This window comes from Taeniopygia guttata, chromosome 1 (genome assembly GCF_048771995.1).
Source record: "Taeniopygia guttata chromosome 1, bTaeGut7.mat, whole genome shotgun sequence".
Classification (NCBI taxonomy): domain Eukaryota; kingdom Metazoa; phylum Chordata; class Aves; order Passeriformes; family Estrildidae; genus Taeniopygia; species Taeniopygia guttata.
The window spans coordinates 113,531,470-113,548,570 of NC_133024.1; the positions used below are offsets into that span (position 1 = coordinate 113,531,470).

Sequence of the window (17,101 nt, forward strand, 5' to 3'; positions counted from 1 at the left end):
TATTTAAAAAAAATTAAAAGAGATAAATTCAACTCAGTTTTCCTTTGGCTACAGGATTTTATTAACATTTTAACAGTTTTGTTTTACATAATAAATAAGCAAAAATGCTTTACATTTTTTAGGGAATACATATATAATTCTGAGCTTGAATAGGTTGGTTGGGTTGCGTGCCTCTTCACCTACACTTGCCAAATAGCTTTTATCTGCATCATATTAAAAAAAAAAGCAAAATCTAACTTTCAGGGAAAAACCGGAATAACAACATTTCCTCTGTGGCGTTTTTGAAGTGTGGCTGAAATGCTGGAAAAATGAGAATTTATGTCCTGTCTTGAGATTTCTGGAGAAATTCTGGCAGATTTTCCATTCATTGGCACTTTCAGTGGTGAATTCCCCAATTTTGCACCTGTTGTGCTGGATTTTCTTAAATTACCTTTTCCAAATCACAGGGCACAGAGAGCTGGGGACAGATCTGTGCTTTTTTCACCTTGTTTTATTTCCATTGCACTGCTTCCAAAACTTGGAGACCTCACTATGGGATTCACTTTTCCAGCTTTACCTGGGGCTGGTGGTAGATTCCCTGACTGGCAGGGGGTTGGAATGAGATCTTCAAAGTCCCTCCCAACCCAAATTTTCCATGATTTTGGTAAAATATTCCCTCTTTCACTCTCTTTCTCCCATTTTCTATGATTTTCTTGCCAAGTCTGAACTCCTGTGAGAGTTAAAATCTTGGGAAGTCTCACGACAACGGAGTGGCTCAAATACTAAAGAGAAATGAGGTTATTTTTCATAATATATTTCAATTCACATTCCCCTTCAGTGCCATCATTTTTTTTCATTTTTGAAAACATTTTTCATTATTAAAGCACAGCCACTGTGATGGCAGTGCCCTGTTCTGCGCTATGATTTTGCTGAGAACATCTGTAATTTAACCAAAAAATCCTGTTTTTCTCCCAATATAATTTACTCCCAGATGGGAGCATGGAATTGCTGTTTAAATCTTGGAGAGTGTCAGGAAAAAAAAAAAAAAATCCTTCCCACATTTGCTTTTGCCATCTTTTCTGCACCTTCCCCTGCATTATCAGCTGTGAGTTCTTAATTGGTTCATTATTGCCTCGCAGGGAAATTTCCTGTGCCTGGGCATCACCTCCCCTAAAACACCTGGAGGAGAATGATGGAACACCTCCTCTGCTCAGGCTGCTGGAATAAAGCCTGGAAGTGGGAATAACAAGGTGGAAAAATATCGAGCTGCAAAATATCGAGGGCGTTTTTCTCAAGCAAAGCCTGATTTTGGTGTTTTTATAGCAAGCAGGACTTCCAGGAACACCCAAATGCCACTAATGAGGGAGAAAGTGCAGCAGCAGAGGTTGGGCATCAGGTTTCTTTTTAATGATGCCAACCATGCCAGTGGCTCCTTTGTGGGGCATGGGTTTAATTTAATTGAACAAAATTAACCCAGGAGTCTCAGCATAATTATCTTTTCAGGAGTTGAGGTCGTTTATGAGGAGCAGGGGCTGGGAGGGCTCTGAAGCACTGGGAAAGCAACTGGTGTCTCCTGGCTTTGATTTATGGGGTCAGCATGATTATAATCCACATTTACAGCTTTTCTGGAGACTTGCCAGCTCCTCCAGCACTGAACAAACTGAGGTTACACAGGGAGTGACTGTGCTGCTTTGGTTCTGTTTTGACTTTTTTGTTTTTGTGGTTTTTTTTATCACAAAATGTATTTTTCATGCAATTGAAAACAACAACTGAGAGCGTTCAGTTCAAGTTCATTTTTCAAGTGAATATTAATTTTATAATAAAGGTTTGTCTGTTAAACTTTAACAGGAAGCAATGAAAAAAAATTACTGAAAATTGTTTTCAAGCCTTTGCTTTTGAAGTATTTTTGTGTACTCACAGCAGTAAATATTCACACACAGAAGGAAATAACTTTATTACTGTATTCTAATGGAAAATTCCCAGCCCATTTCAGGGGCTTGGAACTGCTGGATGAGCTTTAAGGTCCCTCCTAACCCAGACCATTCTGGGATGAATTATTGCTGTATAGAAAAGATGGAGAACGTGGAATTTTTAGGACTGAGTATTGCATTATGATTTTTCTGACAAGGTGCAATCCATGAGCAAGTGTTTTTCCCATATTACACAAACCAGATAAGAATTTTCTTCCAACAATTATGGAATGGTTTGGGTTGGAAGGAACCTTAAAGCTCATCCAGGGAACTTTCCACTATCCCAGGGTGCTCAAGGTTTTTCAGTGAAGTTCTCTTCAGAGTCTGATGAGAGAAAGTTTGAAAAATTCTGAATTAAGCTTGGATTGGGGTAAAAATAGAGCTGAGTGAGATCTAGAGCCACATTTATTTAGGGAGCCTTTTGTTGTTTTATCCACTCACAATGTTTGGGCTGAAAACCACCGTGGGCTGAGTGTTGTCAGTTAAACTCACACGGATCCATCCTCTGCAAAGAATTAAAAATAAAGGGATGAAAATCTATTCCTGGCTGGCTGGGCCAAATGTGAGTGTTTCAAATGTGCTGTTTGGGATTTGTGAAGTGCTCCAACCAGGGAATTCCAGCCCTACCTTTGTGCTGACAACAGGATTTATGCTGGAGGAAGTTCAGCGTGTTAAGAGCTGGAATTTTCAAAGCTCACAATTCTACTGGTAAGTTCAGAATAAGGCAGAAATGTTCATTATTCTCTTGACTATAAAGAAAACATTTCTGGTGCTGTTATTAAGATGTATTTGTGACTGGCTGGGTTGAAAATCTGCACAGGCTTCCCCCAGAATACTCAGGGAAACACAGGATTTAGGAGTTTCCTTTTCTTATTTGTGGGGAATTAGTTCCTGCTCCATAATTTGTCCCAATTTGCCATGACAAGACCTGTAACCCTGTAATACCTGTCTTTGTAACTATTAATTTGTCATATTGTCCCTTGTCAAGATAAATGATGGTGGCAACGATCTCAGAACACGGAAATCTATGCTAAATAAATCAAATTTAGGGTTGATTTATTTAGTTTTAAAACTTTTTGGTAATTAATAAATAAGATTTTTTTCTGTTTGGGTAGGACAGCTGTGTTGTGGTTGTTCAAAATCACCACTCTATCAACGAAGTCCATTTGTCAGGGGGTTGGGTGGAGAGTTGATGAGGCTTCACACAATTTGTCAAAAAAACCCTAAACTAGAATGCATATTTTATGATAATGATTAAAAAAACCAAAAATCTTGAGTTTATTTTAAGGAGGGGTCAAGGGAAAAAAAAAATGTTCTTCATATAAACCTCTGCATATAACACCTCTCATTTCCTTCTGCTGCACACTATAAAATAACAAAAATAAGATCTGGAACTTGGCTTCTCCCTGGCACCAGAGCTGTGTCAGGGACACCGAAGCACGGCAGGGGATGGAGGGGATTTTCCTGGATTTTCCTGGATTTTCCTGGCCACTGGGACTCGTGGAACTCACCAGTTTGTCCCTCACCACACTCCAGCTTTGCTCAGTAAATGTCAGTGTGTTTCCTCATGCTTTTTTTTTTTGTTTGTTTTTTCTTTTTACCAAATCGTTACAGTTTGGCTTCTTAATTAAACACAAAACCCTCCCGTGCTACCGTCACCTGCCGTTGGCGATAATTACAGAAGTCCCAATATAATGGGGTAGTGCAGATTCCTTGTGGGTTTCTGGAGAAGAAGCCGAGGAGGGGCTTTGGTTTTTGTAAATAAACGCGTTGACTTCCTCAGAGTTGTAAGAATAATTTTCCCCCACGTGTCCCGTGGCCGTGCAGGGGGAAGTTTGGAAAGCTCCGTGCTTGGCCAGCACGTGGTGGTAGTTGAGGAGCACGAAGGGGACTTGGCCCGAGGGCCTCACATCCATCAGCCGCTCGCCGTCGGCCTCGTGGTCGAGCTTCGCGCTCATCCTCTCGTCCAGCTCCTCCAGGCTGCCTGGGTGGTGGCTGATGTGCCCAAATTTGGGGTCTTTGACACAAATCCTCCTGCTCTGCTCGTAGACCGAGGGCACGGGCAGCAGGTGGCTCAGCTGTCCCACGGCTTTGGCCTGGCAGCACTCGGATTTGGGCAGCAAGGAGTTGGAGAAGGAGGCCTCGCTGATGGCCATTTTTTCCGGCAGGTCTCTGGGGAAAGGCAGCTTGTTTTCCTCTTTGATGAGGTGGGCGGGGGGCTGGATCCTGGCCTCTGCTTTGTTGTGTTTCATGATGGAAGAGTCGTAGAGCTCCTCTTTGTAGCGGCCCGGCACGGGCGCCGTGCAGCTCGGGAAGGGCTCGGCCAGAGCGTCCTGGTTGTACCTCCTGTTGGACAGTGGCACTGCCAGGGGAAAGAGAAGGGGTTAATTACTGACAACGAGCCTCTGCAGTAATTATAACTCACTGGCATGAACTTGTGAATGATCTGAACTTACCACAGTTCAGTCAGAGGAATTAAACCAAAGAAATGTTAGGAACTACAACCTGAAACCCAGAATCTTCCCCTTAAGTAAGCTCTTCACAGAGATTTAGCTAAAAGCTGGATGACATTGGTGCCTATCAATGATTCCATGATTAACGTAGTGGAATTGTTTTAATCGTGGAATAATAACCAGAAATAAACTGAATTTATTCTTCCTGTCATTGTGGGAGTGCATTGGACACTTGTCCTTGCAAGGAGAACATCCAGCTCAGAGGTTGGACTCAGTGATCTCAAAGGTCTTTTCATTCTGCAGAATTCTGTTGATTCTGGTTGATTCTGTTAATTCATTATATTTATTTGGGGTATATTTAATATCTACATAAGATACTAGAAGGCAACATGTCATTATCTAATTAATGAAATCTCTTTGTGATACCCAGAGTGGGTCACGTTAAAAGCTTTGCTTATCTCTTTGAAAAGCTGACATCAGATATTAAAAACGTCTCTTGAAAAGCAACACAAACACCTCTTCAGCTGTGCTGGGTCTCTGCTTTTAAGATATTTCCATGTAATAAAGATAGATTATGATAAAAATGCAGGTTACAACCTTGAATGGGGGATAAAAAAATGGGTGTTTTTAGAGAATTTGAAGCCAGATATTTAATTTTTCAATAGTGTGAGCCTAGGATGTCTATTCAGGCTTTTCCTCTAAAATTTATTGGGCAGTCTCTTTTCTCCTCCATTTCTGCATGGCAACTGAACTCTTGAAGCAATTTGAGTTATTTTTACATTTTCTGCTTGCCTTATGAAGCTTTTCCTTTCTGTACACCCCTATCTACAAGCGGTGAGAGAAAAAGCCCCTGGTTTTCTCCTGTACCATATGAGTAATAATTTTTTTTTTGCACTCTCCTATGAACAGTTTGTGAGTTAAACAACTCCTCCAAGGCACATTTGAAAGTTTTATGTTAAAGGAAAAATGACACACTGAGCAAATTTCTCAAGTTAGACCCAAACTCTTGTTTTGTGTGAGGTTCACTGGAAGCCCTGGACACTTAAGTGCCTTTTTAAAAATGGATTTTCTGTTTTTCTAACTATTTTATTCAATGTCTTAAAAGTTTTGGAGTTCCTCTCTATTGGTTGCTGATGTAACTGTGCCCATTAATAATTAAATATTCCCTGTGCTGTAATAGACTGGCAAAACCTTCATGGATAACAGAGGAAGCAGAAATAACTCAATTGTACCTTTTTTTTTCTTTTATGTGCAGAGCTCCATTAATTTCAGAGGGAGTTGCGCTACGTAATTAACACCAGAATTTAAACAGGAATCTGGTTCCAATTTCTTCTTCACCCTCCTAGAAACAAGAACCTTTCAAGTTATTCTTTCCCTTTTCTATGTATACATTTTGTCACAAGAAGGAGAAGCTGAAGGAAGCCGAGTTCTCACCAGCTGGTGAAAAATGGCCCTTTCAGATCACAAATCCAACCAGGGTTCAGCCACGTGCTTGAGAGGGGCTTGGGAATTTCACTGGTGTAGTTCAGTGCTCTGATATTTTTAGATTATCTCAGTCCGTGCTTGTCCTGGTCTGAGCCCTAATTTCAAATCACCCAAGGCATGGGCTGGTTGTTCTCCATTATTCTCTCTCCAAAAATAAAGGTGAGACAAAATATCTCTTTGTCTCATGGGGAATTCCCGTTGCAAAATGTAATAGGAATTACAGTAGGGACTGGCTAAACCTGGGAGGTTTTTCCACAGATTTTCTCAGTCTTTTTCCTAATTTCTTGAGTTTTGGCATGACTGGTGGCACAGAGCTTCACACAGGTAGCTCAGAAGGGCCAACAGCACCACTGAGTGACCAGCAGATCCTGTGGTGCCCACAGCAGCAATTTCAAGGGTAAAAAGGAGATTTTTGACTAAAAACACGCCTTCACTGAAATGATTTTTTTTTTTTTTTTGATGACTGGGCCAGCTGGGAAAAAGTGGAAGAAGCTTCAAAACCAGATCGTGAAGCAGAAACATCTGATTTGCAGGCAGTCGTATCTGCTACGTGCTTCTTCAGAGCTTTGATGGCTTGGCACCATCATCCTCCAATCTCTGATCTCTCCAAGAGGAGCTATTTTTCCATGGAGAAAAATGTCTTTGGCCCACGGCGTTTTTGGCAGCTGCTGCCAAATGTGGATGTGATGTGGAATAGCCCTCGCATCCAAGCCGGCTGCCAGATGTCAGATTTGGCTTTGCCTTCTGGATCGAAGATGATGATGCTAAGCAGATCCTCCCTGCTTTGAAGCTCCCTGGCTGTCAGTTCTCCAGTGAGCCACTGGAAAAAAGCAGCACTTGACAACCTAAGGAAGATCAGATGCAAAAAAAAAAGGGAAAAAAAAAAAAAAAGTCGCTTCCAAAGGTTCAGAATTCAGCAAAAATGCAAGAGCTCGGCTTGAGGAGGAAACAAGGCTGAAAAATTGGGTGGAAATCCTGTCTATAGGGGAAGTTCTGTTCTTTCCCCTTTTATCCAGGCCTGAGTTTGACCATATTTTTTTCCTCAACTCAAAGGAAATATGTATGTATTTCCTTTAAAAAAAAAAAAAAGTCTATTTTTTAATACAATTCAAAGTGCTTTTGCAGAGAATTAATTGTAGCAAGCCAACTTTCATCCAATCCCCAATAAATATCCAAAATAAATATCCATCAAAATGCTCAAAAGAGAAGCCACATCTCCCAACTCTAGCAGCAAAACTGTCAGTGGAAGCAGAACCAGAAATAAAAACCGCTGAAATTGCAGCTCCATTTTCCTCCTGATGAGGAAATGCTGATGTGGGATGAGATTGAAAAAAACCAGCCGTTTCTTGCAGGTTTTTTATTGGGATTTGCGGGTTTTTTTTACCCTTTTCCTGCAGATTTACTGGGGATAGGCAGCATCCCCAAAATATTTATCCCTGTCCTCAAAATATGTAGTTTTTTTTGGGGGGGTTGTGGGGTATTGGGGTGTTTTGTGGTTTTTTGTTTACTTGTTTGGGGATTTTTTTTTTTTGTCCTTTTTTTTCTTGTTTTGGTTGGTTGGTTTGTTGATTGGTTTTTGTGGTTTTTTGTTTCATTTTTGTGTGGTTTTGGGGTTTTTTGTTTGGTTTTTTTTTGGGGGGTGGGGTTTTTGTTGGTAATGGTGGTGGGGGTTTTATGTTTATTTTGGTTTGTTTTTCTTCTTGTTTCTTTTTTTTTTTCTTTTTTTCCCCCACATCATTTTTAGAATTGAAAAAACCATTTCCTATTTTTGGTCTAAAATTCCACCTTTTCCCCCACAGTCCACAGGAGTGACCAAAGGAAGCAGCAAATTAGAGGAGCACAAACTAAGGAAAAGGATTTAACCTGCTCTAGGCTGTGAGAAGAGCTTCCCTCTTGCTCATTTTCATCATAACCAGAGAAAACTGAAATAAAATGCTGTGGCAGTGAGGTGAGGTCCATCATGGGTGAGGTCAAACCATCCTGTGAAGGACAAAACCCCAGGCAAAAATTATTTGTTCCTCTGTGGGAAGCACATTTGATGTCTGATTCCATCTTCTGTCTGATGCAACAAGCTCAGCTTTGAATATCTTTGTATTTTAATATATTTATATTTTAATATTCCCTTTGGATCTTGGATATCTGTACCCATAAGTGAATAAATTCTTGATTCTGGTACCCAAGAGCCCTCCTAAAAAGGTACCCTGGAGACTACCTAATTTTTTTTTTATTTATTTTATTTTTTAAAAAAAAATTATTTTAAATAATGCTTTTAATTTATTTTTTATTTAAAATTTCCACTACTGCTTCCTCCATTCCAAGAAAGGAGGGTTTCCATCTGACTGCACAGCAGTACCTCAGTCCTCGTCAGTGATTTTTAATTAATGAAAATGATGAATGCAGAGAGATGTGGATGGGATCCAAGGATTTGGTCTGGATTGGAAACTGATAAACTGGAGTGCTGCTTAAAGGAGTTTAAAGAAGGATTTCCTGGGAGTTCTGCAGCAGCTGATCTGAATTCTGCACTTGCTGATGTTCTCTGACACTTTCAGATACACCTTAAATCACAAAAAACTCCTATATTTCATAAGACTGAATAAACTCAGATGTGGTGGGTTTTGGTTTTTTGGTTTTTTTGGGGTTTTTTTGCATATTTTTGTGACAGCTTTTTGTATAATTCTCACAGTTACTGAAAGTAAAGCAGGGAAGAGGGGGGAAATCCAGGCCAATCAAGGCTGCTCTTGCTAAAATCAGCAGCAACCTGAAATCTCAGCTGAACTTCCAAGGCTCATTCATGAAAGCAATTAAATTCAGAGTTGTGTTTGACTTGAAGCTGGGTCAGGGGAGAAATTAATGCTATTAATTGAGTTAAAGATACTTGACACCATCGCAAAAAAAGCCTGAATTGCCACAGTCTGGTTTGTCCAAATATTTTTGTTGCTTCAGCTGATTAACATTGTTCCTTACCCATCACAGCTTGATTCAGTTTCATTTTGGAGTTGGGGCAGCTGTGAGATGAGGAATGTTTAAAATGAGAGATAAATCTCTGCCCAAAGCACTGCAATAAACGCTGTTCTGGTTGAACACAGGAGAAATAAACAAGTTGGACAAGAAGATTCCCAGAAGTCCCTTCCAACCCTAATTATTCCCTGATTCTGTGATTAGAGAGTATTTTGAGCATCTTTACATTTGGTTGTATTATAATTTTTCAAGGTTATTTCTCATAGGTTTCCACTTCAGAGAAGTCAATGCTTTTCCTCCAAGAATTTCTATCCCTGGCCATCTGCACAGAGAAGTAATGCAGGTGATGGGAGACATTTTCAAATTCACAATTATTATCAAGTAAAGCAGAATTATCACTCTGTAAGGTAAAGACATTCACAGTGGCTTCATGGTGAGAAAGGACAAGCTTCAATTTTTATGGGAATAGATGGTGTTTGTTTTAATTTCTGTGCTAAAATTATCAAAAATTACTGTGGAGGTGAAGTTTCAATCTGATTTACCTGAGAAATTCCATTTAAATAACTCTAAGAGTGCAAAACATGAGGGTAAACTGTGCCAGTACTGAAGGAGGAAGTATCACTGTGCTGCCCTAAAAGTGATTCTGGTGAGTGCATTTTGGCAACTGAAGCTTTGATAATATTCCCAATAACAACTGGGAATCAAAATTGATAATATTCCCAGTGCTGATGGAAATGGGAAGAAGAAACATGGGAATAACATAAATTATACTTCACTGCCTCTGATTTTCTGTGCTTCCTAAATGGATGCCCTAGATTTCAGCTTTTCTGTTTTTCCAATCCTGTACTGCGTTAGTGCATAACTCTAAACTCCTTATAAAGTATTAGTGACTGTCTTCACATTTTGGTCAGACAAAACAATCCCTCTAGGCCTGAAATCCAAGGACACCCTACAGCCTCAGCCCTGAAAAGGATAAACAAAAGTGAATTGGGAGGGAGCGAAATGATTAATGACTTCATTACCTGAAGCTGTAATTGGAGGATTAACCCCCGATAGGTAAATGGACCAAATTTGTAATTGTGTGAAACACTCGTGACCATTGTCCAGCTTGGGTGAGGCCTCTGGGAGGCTTCTGAGTGCCCCAGGTGTGTCTGTGGAGGCCTTTAATAAATACCTGCTCTTATTCTCTTAATCTTGTCTAGCCTCTGTTCTAGGGAGCCACTCCAAGGCATCAAAACCATTTTTCAAACCGCGAACACGAATCCACCGCGCGGCCTCGCTTTCTCTCCTGGCTCGGAGCGACACCCACCTTCATAACTCTGTGCAAGGTTGTGCCTGATGATGTTCACTGGCTGCTCAGGAAGGTTTTTGGAGGGTGACTGGCCGCTGGGGACCAGGGAGTTGGCGTAGTGCCACTGGCACTCGCCGTTGGTCTGCAGCGCGCCCAGGAAGAACCGCGCCACCTCGCAGGGCGCCCCTTGGGCTTGCCCGAATTTTGGAGGCAGCATTTGCTTCTTGCCACTGAAGACGTGGGAATCCACAGGGAAGTGTCCATAGTGGTAGGAGAAGGGCAGGCTGTAGGGAGGGGCGTACAGGAGCTCGCTGCTCTCTGAATGGAAGTTCTGTTCCTGAAGGGCGGCGGCGCTGGCGGCGGGGCTGGAGCGCCAGCTCCCTGCCTGGCTGCATTCCAGTTTGTCTGCTTGGAACGAGCTGTATTGCTGGGGGAAAGAGGGGGGAAAGAGACTTAAAGGAGGAACTTTTATAAGGAAGTACAGGACATGTCAGACAGGCACCCAGAGCTGGGCCTCGCTGGCTCAAAGGACGGACTGAGCGGTTTTTGACTGACTGAGGCGTTTGAAGCTCTGCTCTTTGCGACTTTGCTTCACATGGGAACAAAAAACCTGCTTTGATTTGATAATTTTGGCAGTTCAGTTTTCCAGAATCACAGGATTAATGTCGGAAAAACCCTCCCAGCTCATCCAGTCCCAGCTGTGCCCGATGCCCTCCTTGTCACCTGCCCGGAGCACTGAGTTCCACATCCAGCCCTACCTTGGGACCTCCAGGGATGGAGACTCCAAACCTCCCTGGGCAGCTCCTGCCAAGGCCTGAGCACCCTTTCCACGGGGAAATTCCTCCTGACATCAAGAACTCCACACACCAACAGTAAATAACACACATTCTACACCAGCACAGATTTCCAAAGCACAATTCCAAGTACAGGAATTTCTGTCCTGTCCAAGTCCAGGATTTTCTTCTTTTTGCCAAGAAAGGAGGTTGTGGTTGAAGTGCTTCGCACACTCCATATCCCAAAGGTTTTACATCACTTGCCAGAGCTGGTTTGTGCTACCTGTACTTTCCACCCTGGGGAAAAAAGGGTCTAATTTTATCCTGCTTTATGAGGGATTTCCTGGGGTGGACAACGCTATAGTCTGTTTTATAGTAAATTCAGTCCTGGATTATCTTTATGCTGTCCCAAGCACTCTGTGAGAACAGCTGGTAATTAAATATTGCTGGAAAATTTACCTGTGGCGGGTACGGTGTTGTTCTGAGTTTTGCCTTCATTTTATTACTTTTGGGTTTTACTATTTTCCTTGTTTCCTGCGAGGTAGGTACTGAGTTTCTGCATGAAAACTGTGACTTGGAAATGGTAACCTGGTCCAGTGACAACTGAAGTTCCTTGTACTCAATATCTCTGCAAAAGAACAGCTCAGTAAATTAAAAACACAGGGAAATCCAAACTAACTCCTGTAAAAATACATGTTAGCAATCACAAGGCTTGAATTTTCACTCTTCCAAGATTTTCACTGAGTCTGGGGATGTCAAGAGGCAGACAATCTTATGGGGTGACCTCATTCCCACGCCAGTCCATCAAAAAATTCCACTGGGAATCACATAAACACCTTTGGATGAAGTGTCCCCTCTCTCTGAGCCTGAGCTCTATCATCTTCCCTCAGCCATCCCCAGCTCCCTGTGATTTGGAATCATGGAAAGACAGAGATTAATTAATCTGTCTCCTGCTCAGCCAGGAATTTGTCTCTGCCCTGCAGAAAAGAAAAGGAGCAACGTTTCTCCCATGTCAGGTGCTTGTAACTAAACTACACAAACTGCAAGGTTGGTTTTGATCCAAAAAAATCACAGAATACTTAACTTTGGAAGAGCTCTTCAAGCTCTTCCAGTCCCACCATCCCCCAGCACCACCAGCATCACCCCAAGGGCCCCATCCAGACTCCTTCTGAATAATTCCAGAGAGAGTGATTCCACCTCCTCCCTGGGCAGCTCATCCCAAGGCCTCACCACTCTTTCAAAGGAAAAAACCCTTCTAATCTCCAATCTGAACCTGTCCTGACAAAATTAAAGCCATTTTGTCTCCTCCTTTCCCTTGGGACACGGCAGCAGAGGCCAACTCCCCTCACTGCCCCTCCTGTCAGGAGCTGTGCAGGGCAATGAGGTCCCACCCGAGCCTCCTCCAGGCTGAGCTCCCTCATGAGATGTTTTCCAGACCCTTCACCATCTCCATGGCCCTTCCCTGGGCAAGATGAAGATCTATACAATAATGATAATAATTAACACAACAATGTTTTCTCTCAGCTAAAGAGACGGGGTCGTGCAAACAGAGAAAGCTGCAACATGCCAGCACAGAGCGACACCGGAAGACACAAGCCAAGGCAGCTTGGTGGATTTAATCATTAATGACTCAATTAGTGATAACAGGTAATGGTACAAAGTATTTGGACTTACGTAAGGACATAATTGACACTCACTATGCAGTGAGGCCGTGACGAACGGCTGTTGTGCACGATGGTGGCGTAGCTCTGCACCCACACCCAGCCTCCCTGCTTGGACAGCAGCCGGTAGTACTTGGTGGTCACTTGGCCTTTCACCAGCACTGTGAACACAAGGAAAAAAAAATATTTTAAAAAAATTTCACATTTTTTGGACTCAAGACCACTTCCTGGTGAGGTTTATTTGCAAGCCAAGCGCTTTTCTCCCTCACGGAATCACAGGATTAATGATGTTGGAAAAAACCTTTGAGATTATTGAGTCCAACCTGTGTCCTAACACCCTCCTTCCTCTTCCTCCCAATAAACTGTAAATAACTCCCTGCAAAATTATCTATCCTGCCCCTTTCTGTAGATCATAACACTGCATTATTATTTATATACAATTTCAGGAGTCCTAAGTTTTGTCTTCCTTCTTTTCTGTGTCACCTATGGTCGCATTCTTCACAAACACTGCTTTAAAATCTCTAGCTGCAAAAGAAAAATTCAAGGCAGAAAAAGTATTTTGAACTGGACACAATTATTTTGAAAGGAGGTGAGGAAATGGCCTCAAATGGCACCAGGTTGGAGATTGGGAAAGAAAATTTCACTGGCAGAGTGGTCAGGCCTTGGGATGAGCTGCCCAGGGGGGTTTGGAGTCACTGGAATTGTCCCAGAGGAGTCTGGATGTGGCCCCTGGGGACAGGGTTTGTGGTGAGGACTGCATGATCCTGAAGGTCTCTTCCAACCCTGAGGATTCTGTGATTTTGAGATTTTTTTCCAGATTATTTGGAAGCACTTCTCTCAGTTTGACAGATTATCAGGTATTTTGCAATGTATTTTATTCCGTGATGGTTTTTTATCTCTGTAGTCATGAAGGTTGATTTAAAAGGGTAAAATTTAAAAACTCTTTGGTTGTGAAGCACCCAAAGAAAGACAAGGACAGAGAGGGGTATCAGATATCTGATAAATTCAGCAGCCAGGTAATCCTCCCTGAGCTATTTTGGATCCTCTGTGAACAAGGATGTGTTGGCAGGAGGCTGGGCTGTAACAGGAGTTGTGCAGCATCTCTAAACATTTAATCCAACCACAAATATTTCTGGTTCAGTGCCAGGCCTTTATCTCAGGATTCACTAGAAGATAATGCCCAGCCTTTGAAGCTGGTTCTTCTCTTGTGTGGCCTTGGATCATTCCTCTGGAAACTCCATCTTCTTACTCTCCTACAGAGTTATTTATTATAGATTAGGGAATCGTGGACTGAGCTCGCTGCACAAATAGTGTTCAAAAAAAGTAACCAATGGCAGAAATTCCTTTATATAAATATGATTAAGAAATGGAATCTAAACCTGGTCTCTGTCATTTTAAAACCATTCCCCTTGTCCTGTCACTTTTTGCCCCTATAAAAAGTCTGTCTCCCTCCTTCTCATCCATTTCCTTGTGGTACTGGAAGACTCAGTGAGGTCTCCCCAAAACCTGGAGCACATGGGCCACCTCTCTGGGCTGCTTCCTCTCCTATCCATTGCACATCCCCACATATTGAAACTTTCCTTCGATTCCAGTTTCTCTCTCAAAGAAAATCAGGCTCTTACAAAATTGACAGGTCTTTCTGGAAGTGTCAGCGCTTCCATTTTAGAATGAGGTGCCCGTGTGTTCAGAAGGCAACAAAATGAACACCCAAAACTGTCTGCAGCTCCAACCTCTGCTCCTGGCACAGGGACAGCACCCAGGGAGTGCCTGGAGCTGGGCCAGGAGGGATTTAGGGTGGATTTTAGGTAAAGGTTCTTCCCCAGAGGTGCTGGCACTGCCCAGGGAATGGGCACGGCCCCGAGGCTGCCAGAGCTGCAGGAGCCTTTGGCCAGCGCTGCCAGGGATGCCCAGGGTGGGGTTGGTGGGGTCTGGGCAGAGCAGGGGTGGGAGTAGATGATCCCTGTGGGTTTATTCCCACTCAGGATATTCCATCATTCCATGATCCTGCAGGACATTCAAAACCCCACCCTCCATGGTGGCCACCAAGCCACCGCTAGTTCGGGTTTCAAATCTCTCTTGGGTATCAGATTTTTACCTCATTCTTGCTGGTGTTCCTTCCACTCCTACATTTCTACATGGAATTCTTTATGGAAGGAGAGTGTGCATGATTAAAATAATCATGAGGAGTGTGTGGGTAATTATGTAAACACACCGAGAAAAATAGAAAGACATTTGTATTTTTTAAGTGCATGTTGTCACTGCAAGTTGAAAGTCATGGAGTGGCTACTCAAAGATGCTGTTCTAAAAATATTAATAATTGTCTCTATGGCACAGTTTTACTCTTTCTTTGTGTTCTATAATTGTGGGTGGTGCTGCCCCTGGATCCCTGGCAGTGCCCAAGGCCAGGTTGGACAGGGCTTGGAGCAACCTGGGACAGTGGAAGTGCCATGGCAGGGGTTGGAATGAGATGATCTTCAAGATGACTTCCCACCCAAACCATTCTGTGCTTTTATGATTTGGTGATTCATTCTAAAATCCAAATGGTCCCGTTCCAGGAAATGATCTTTACATTTCAGCACAGGCCATGTAACAGGTAATTTTTGGAACGTGGTCTGGGCTTTTCAGAACTAGGTCTTTGTGCTGGTTTAATGAGCATGTTTTCCTTGAGTTCCAAGTGCTTTGCTACACTCAGTCTTCCCAAAGAGAAATTAATGCTGTCATGGATCACTAACTGTAACAAAGTTCTTCCGTGTGCTTTGGGACTAGTTTTGGCTTTCCTCCTCTCTCACTGATTTTTTTTTTTTTTTTTTAATCCCTATTTTAGCTCTGCAGTTAAGACAGTGTTTGAAAAGATGTGAAAACCACTGAGGGCTACAGTGTTCAGCTTTCCTTCCTAATTATATGGATTAACCAGTACTTCTCTGGGGATGGGGGAGGATTCCGTGTCTCCTGATCTTTTAGCAATCTGGGGAAAGTCTGACCTTGGCTGAGGGACAGTAACTGAGACAGTGAGTGAGCTCAGCTTCCATCTGGCTCTGTGCTCAGCTGCCCTGTTTGATGCTGAAAAGGAAACCTCAGGAATGGGAGTGAGGCAAATCCACCACCCAGACAATGTGTGCAGGCTCAGACTTCTTGGTGGCCTCTGCTGCAGCCCAACGGGGAGGATCCTGTGGCTTTCTCCTCTGGATCTGCCCTCTGTGGCTGGGGCTTCCAGGGCTCTGCCTCGCTCCTGGCTTTGCAGGGAAGCTGGGAAAGGCTCTGGGCTGTCAGACAGGACTATTTTCTATTTTAAAAGGCTCCACCAGGCTCCCAGGCATGTGGCTGGGAGTTCCCAGCTTGCACTGAAGGATACCAGTGCAAGAAATGGATTTCTTGGTTCCACACTGGCAGCAGATCCTGGTTTAGCTGCCCTGGCATGTCATGGGCACGGCCCCTGGGCAAGGCACGGTGCCCAGCAGACTTCTTTTTTTTTTTTTTTTTTTTTTTTTTGACTTCTTAAATTCTAGTGCTGCTCTGCCACAAGGTTTGAGTGCTGACCCACCACTAGAGATGGTGGAACTGTCTCAAGCTACGTCAGGGAAGGTTTAGGCTGGATATTAGCAAAAAAATTGTTCACTGAAAGAATAATAAAATACTGGAATTATCTTCCTAGAGAGGTGGTGGAATCACCATCTCTGGATATGTTTAAAAAAAGACTGGACTTGGCACTTGGTGCTATAGTCTGGTTGTGGTGTTAGGGCATGGGTTGATGGACTTGATGATCTTAGAGGTCTCTTCCAACCTCATTATTCTGTGATTCTGTATTTTTCTATGAAATAACCCTACAAATGCATAGAGTGACTTCCAGGGAGCAGGAGAAGGGTTTGGTGGGGACACAAGCTGGGCCGAGACACAGAGACCTGAACCCTGCTCAAGTTCCTGTGGGATGTTGCAGCATGTGGGATGCCCAAAATCCCCTCACAATGGCACAAAAAAAGGGATTTCTCTGAGGGCACAAAGATATTTTGTCTGTACTGGAACTCTGTCCTGTATTTTAGCGTGCAGGATCCTCGGGCAGGGCCTCCTTATTTGTGTGGCCACATTTCAGGGCAAACACTGTGTGTATGAAAGGGGCTCTAGAAATAAATAACACTGCTTCAAACACCACAAGTGTTCTCCTGGAGCTGGAAGCCAATCAAATGTTTCAAGCAGGAAACTCTCTTTGCTGCCAGCACACCTTAGGCAAATATTCACATCTACATTTCCCTCCTAGCCTGATGTTCTTGTTCTGTCCCTCCTAACTTGTTCCCCTCACTGTTTCCTCTGTTTTATTCCTTGTGCTGCCTCACTCTGAGTTCAGCTGCTTCAGGTCTTCAGTTTGGGATTTTTTTTTCCTCTTAAAAAAAAAGCAAGTGGTTATCCTAGTTTAGGTTTGCCTATATTTTTTTTTCCCTTAATACCCTTATTAGGTGTAAGATGTTTCTCTTTGGATTTCTGCATCAGGTGACACTTCATCATCAGATTTCTTTATAGAATGGTACAACAAACCTGC

The 17,101-nt window shown here is 42.9% G+C and overlaps 2 protein-coding genes across 3 annotated transcripts in view; one reads left to right on the forward strand and one right to left on the reverse strand.

Moving 5' to 3' along the window:
• Window positions 1-12,546, forward strand: part of HLCS (holocarboxylase synthetase) — a 130,734-nt gene extending 118,188 nt beyond the window's left edge. Inside the window, exon 11 of one of the 2 annotated variants that reach the window (XM_072935941.1) lies at window positions 12,434-12,546. In XM_072935941.1, coding sequence (XP_072792042.1) covers window positions 12,434-12,437 — 4 coding nt within the window. In that variant the 3' untranslated portion in view covers window positions 12,438-12,546. Of the gene's footprint in view, window positions 1-7,686; window positions 8,070-12,433 lie in introns of those variants that run through there. The other variant, XM_030284342.4, reaches the window with a different exon arrangement.
• Window positions 38-17,101, reverse strand: part of SIM2 (SIM bHLH transcription factor 2) — a 62,071-nt gene continuing 45,007 nt past the window's right edge. The window contains exons 8-11 of the mRNA XM_030284346.4: window positions 12,584-12,731; window positions 11,369-11,537; window positions 10,155-10,563; window positions 38-4,311 (exon numbers count right to left, since the gene is read on the reverse strand). Coding sequence (XP_030140206.4) covers window positions 3,605-4,311; window positions 10,155-10,563; window positions 11,369-11,537; window positions 12,584-12,731 — 1,433 coding nt within the window. The 3' untranslated portion in view covers window positions 38-3,604. The remainder of the gene's footprint in view (window positions 4,312-10,154; window positions 10,564-11,368; window positions 11,538-12,583; window positions 12,732-17,101) is intronic.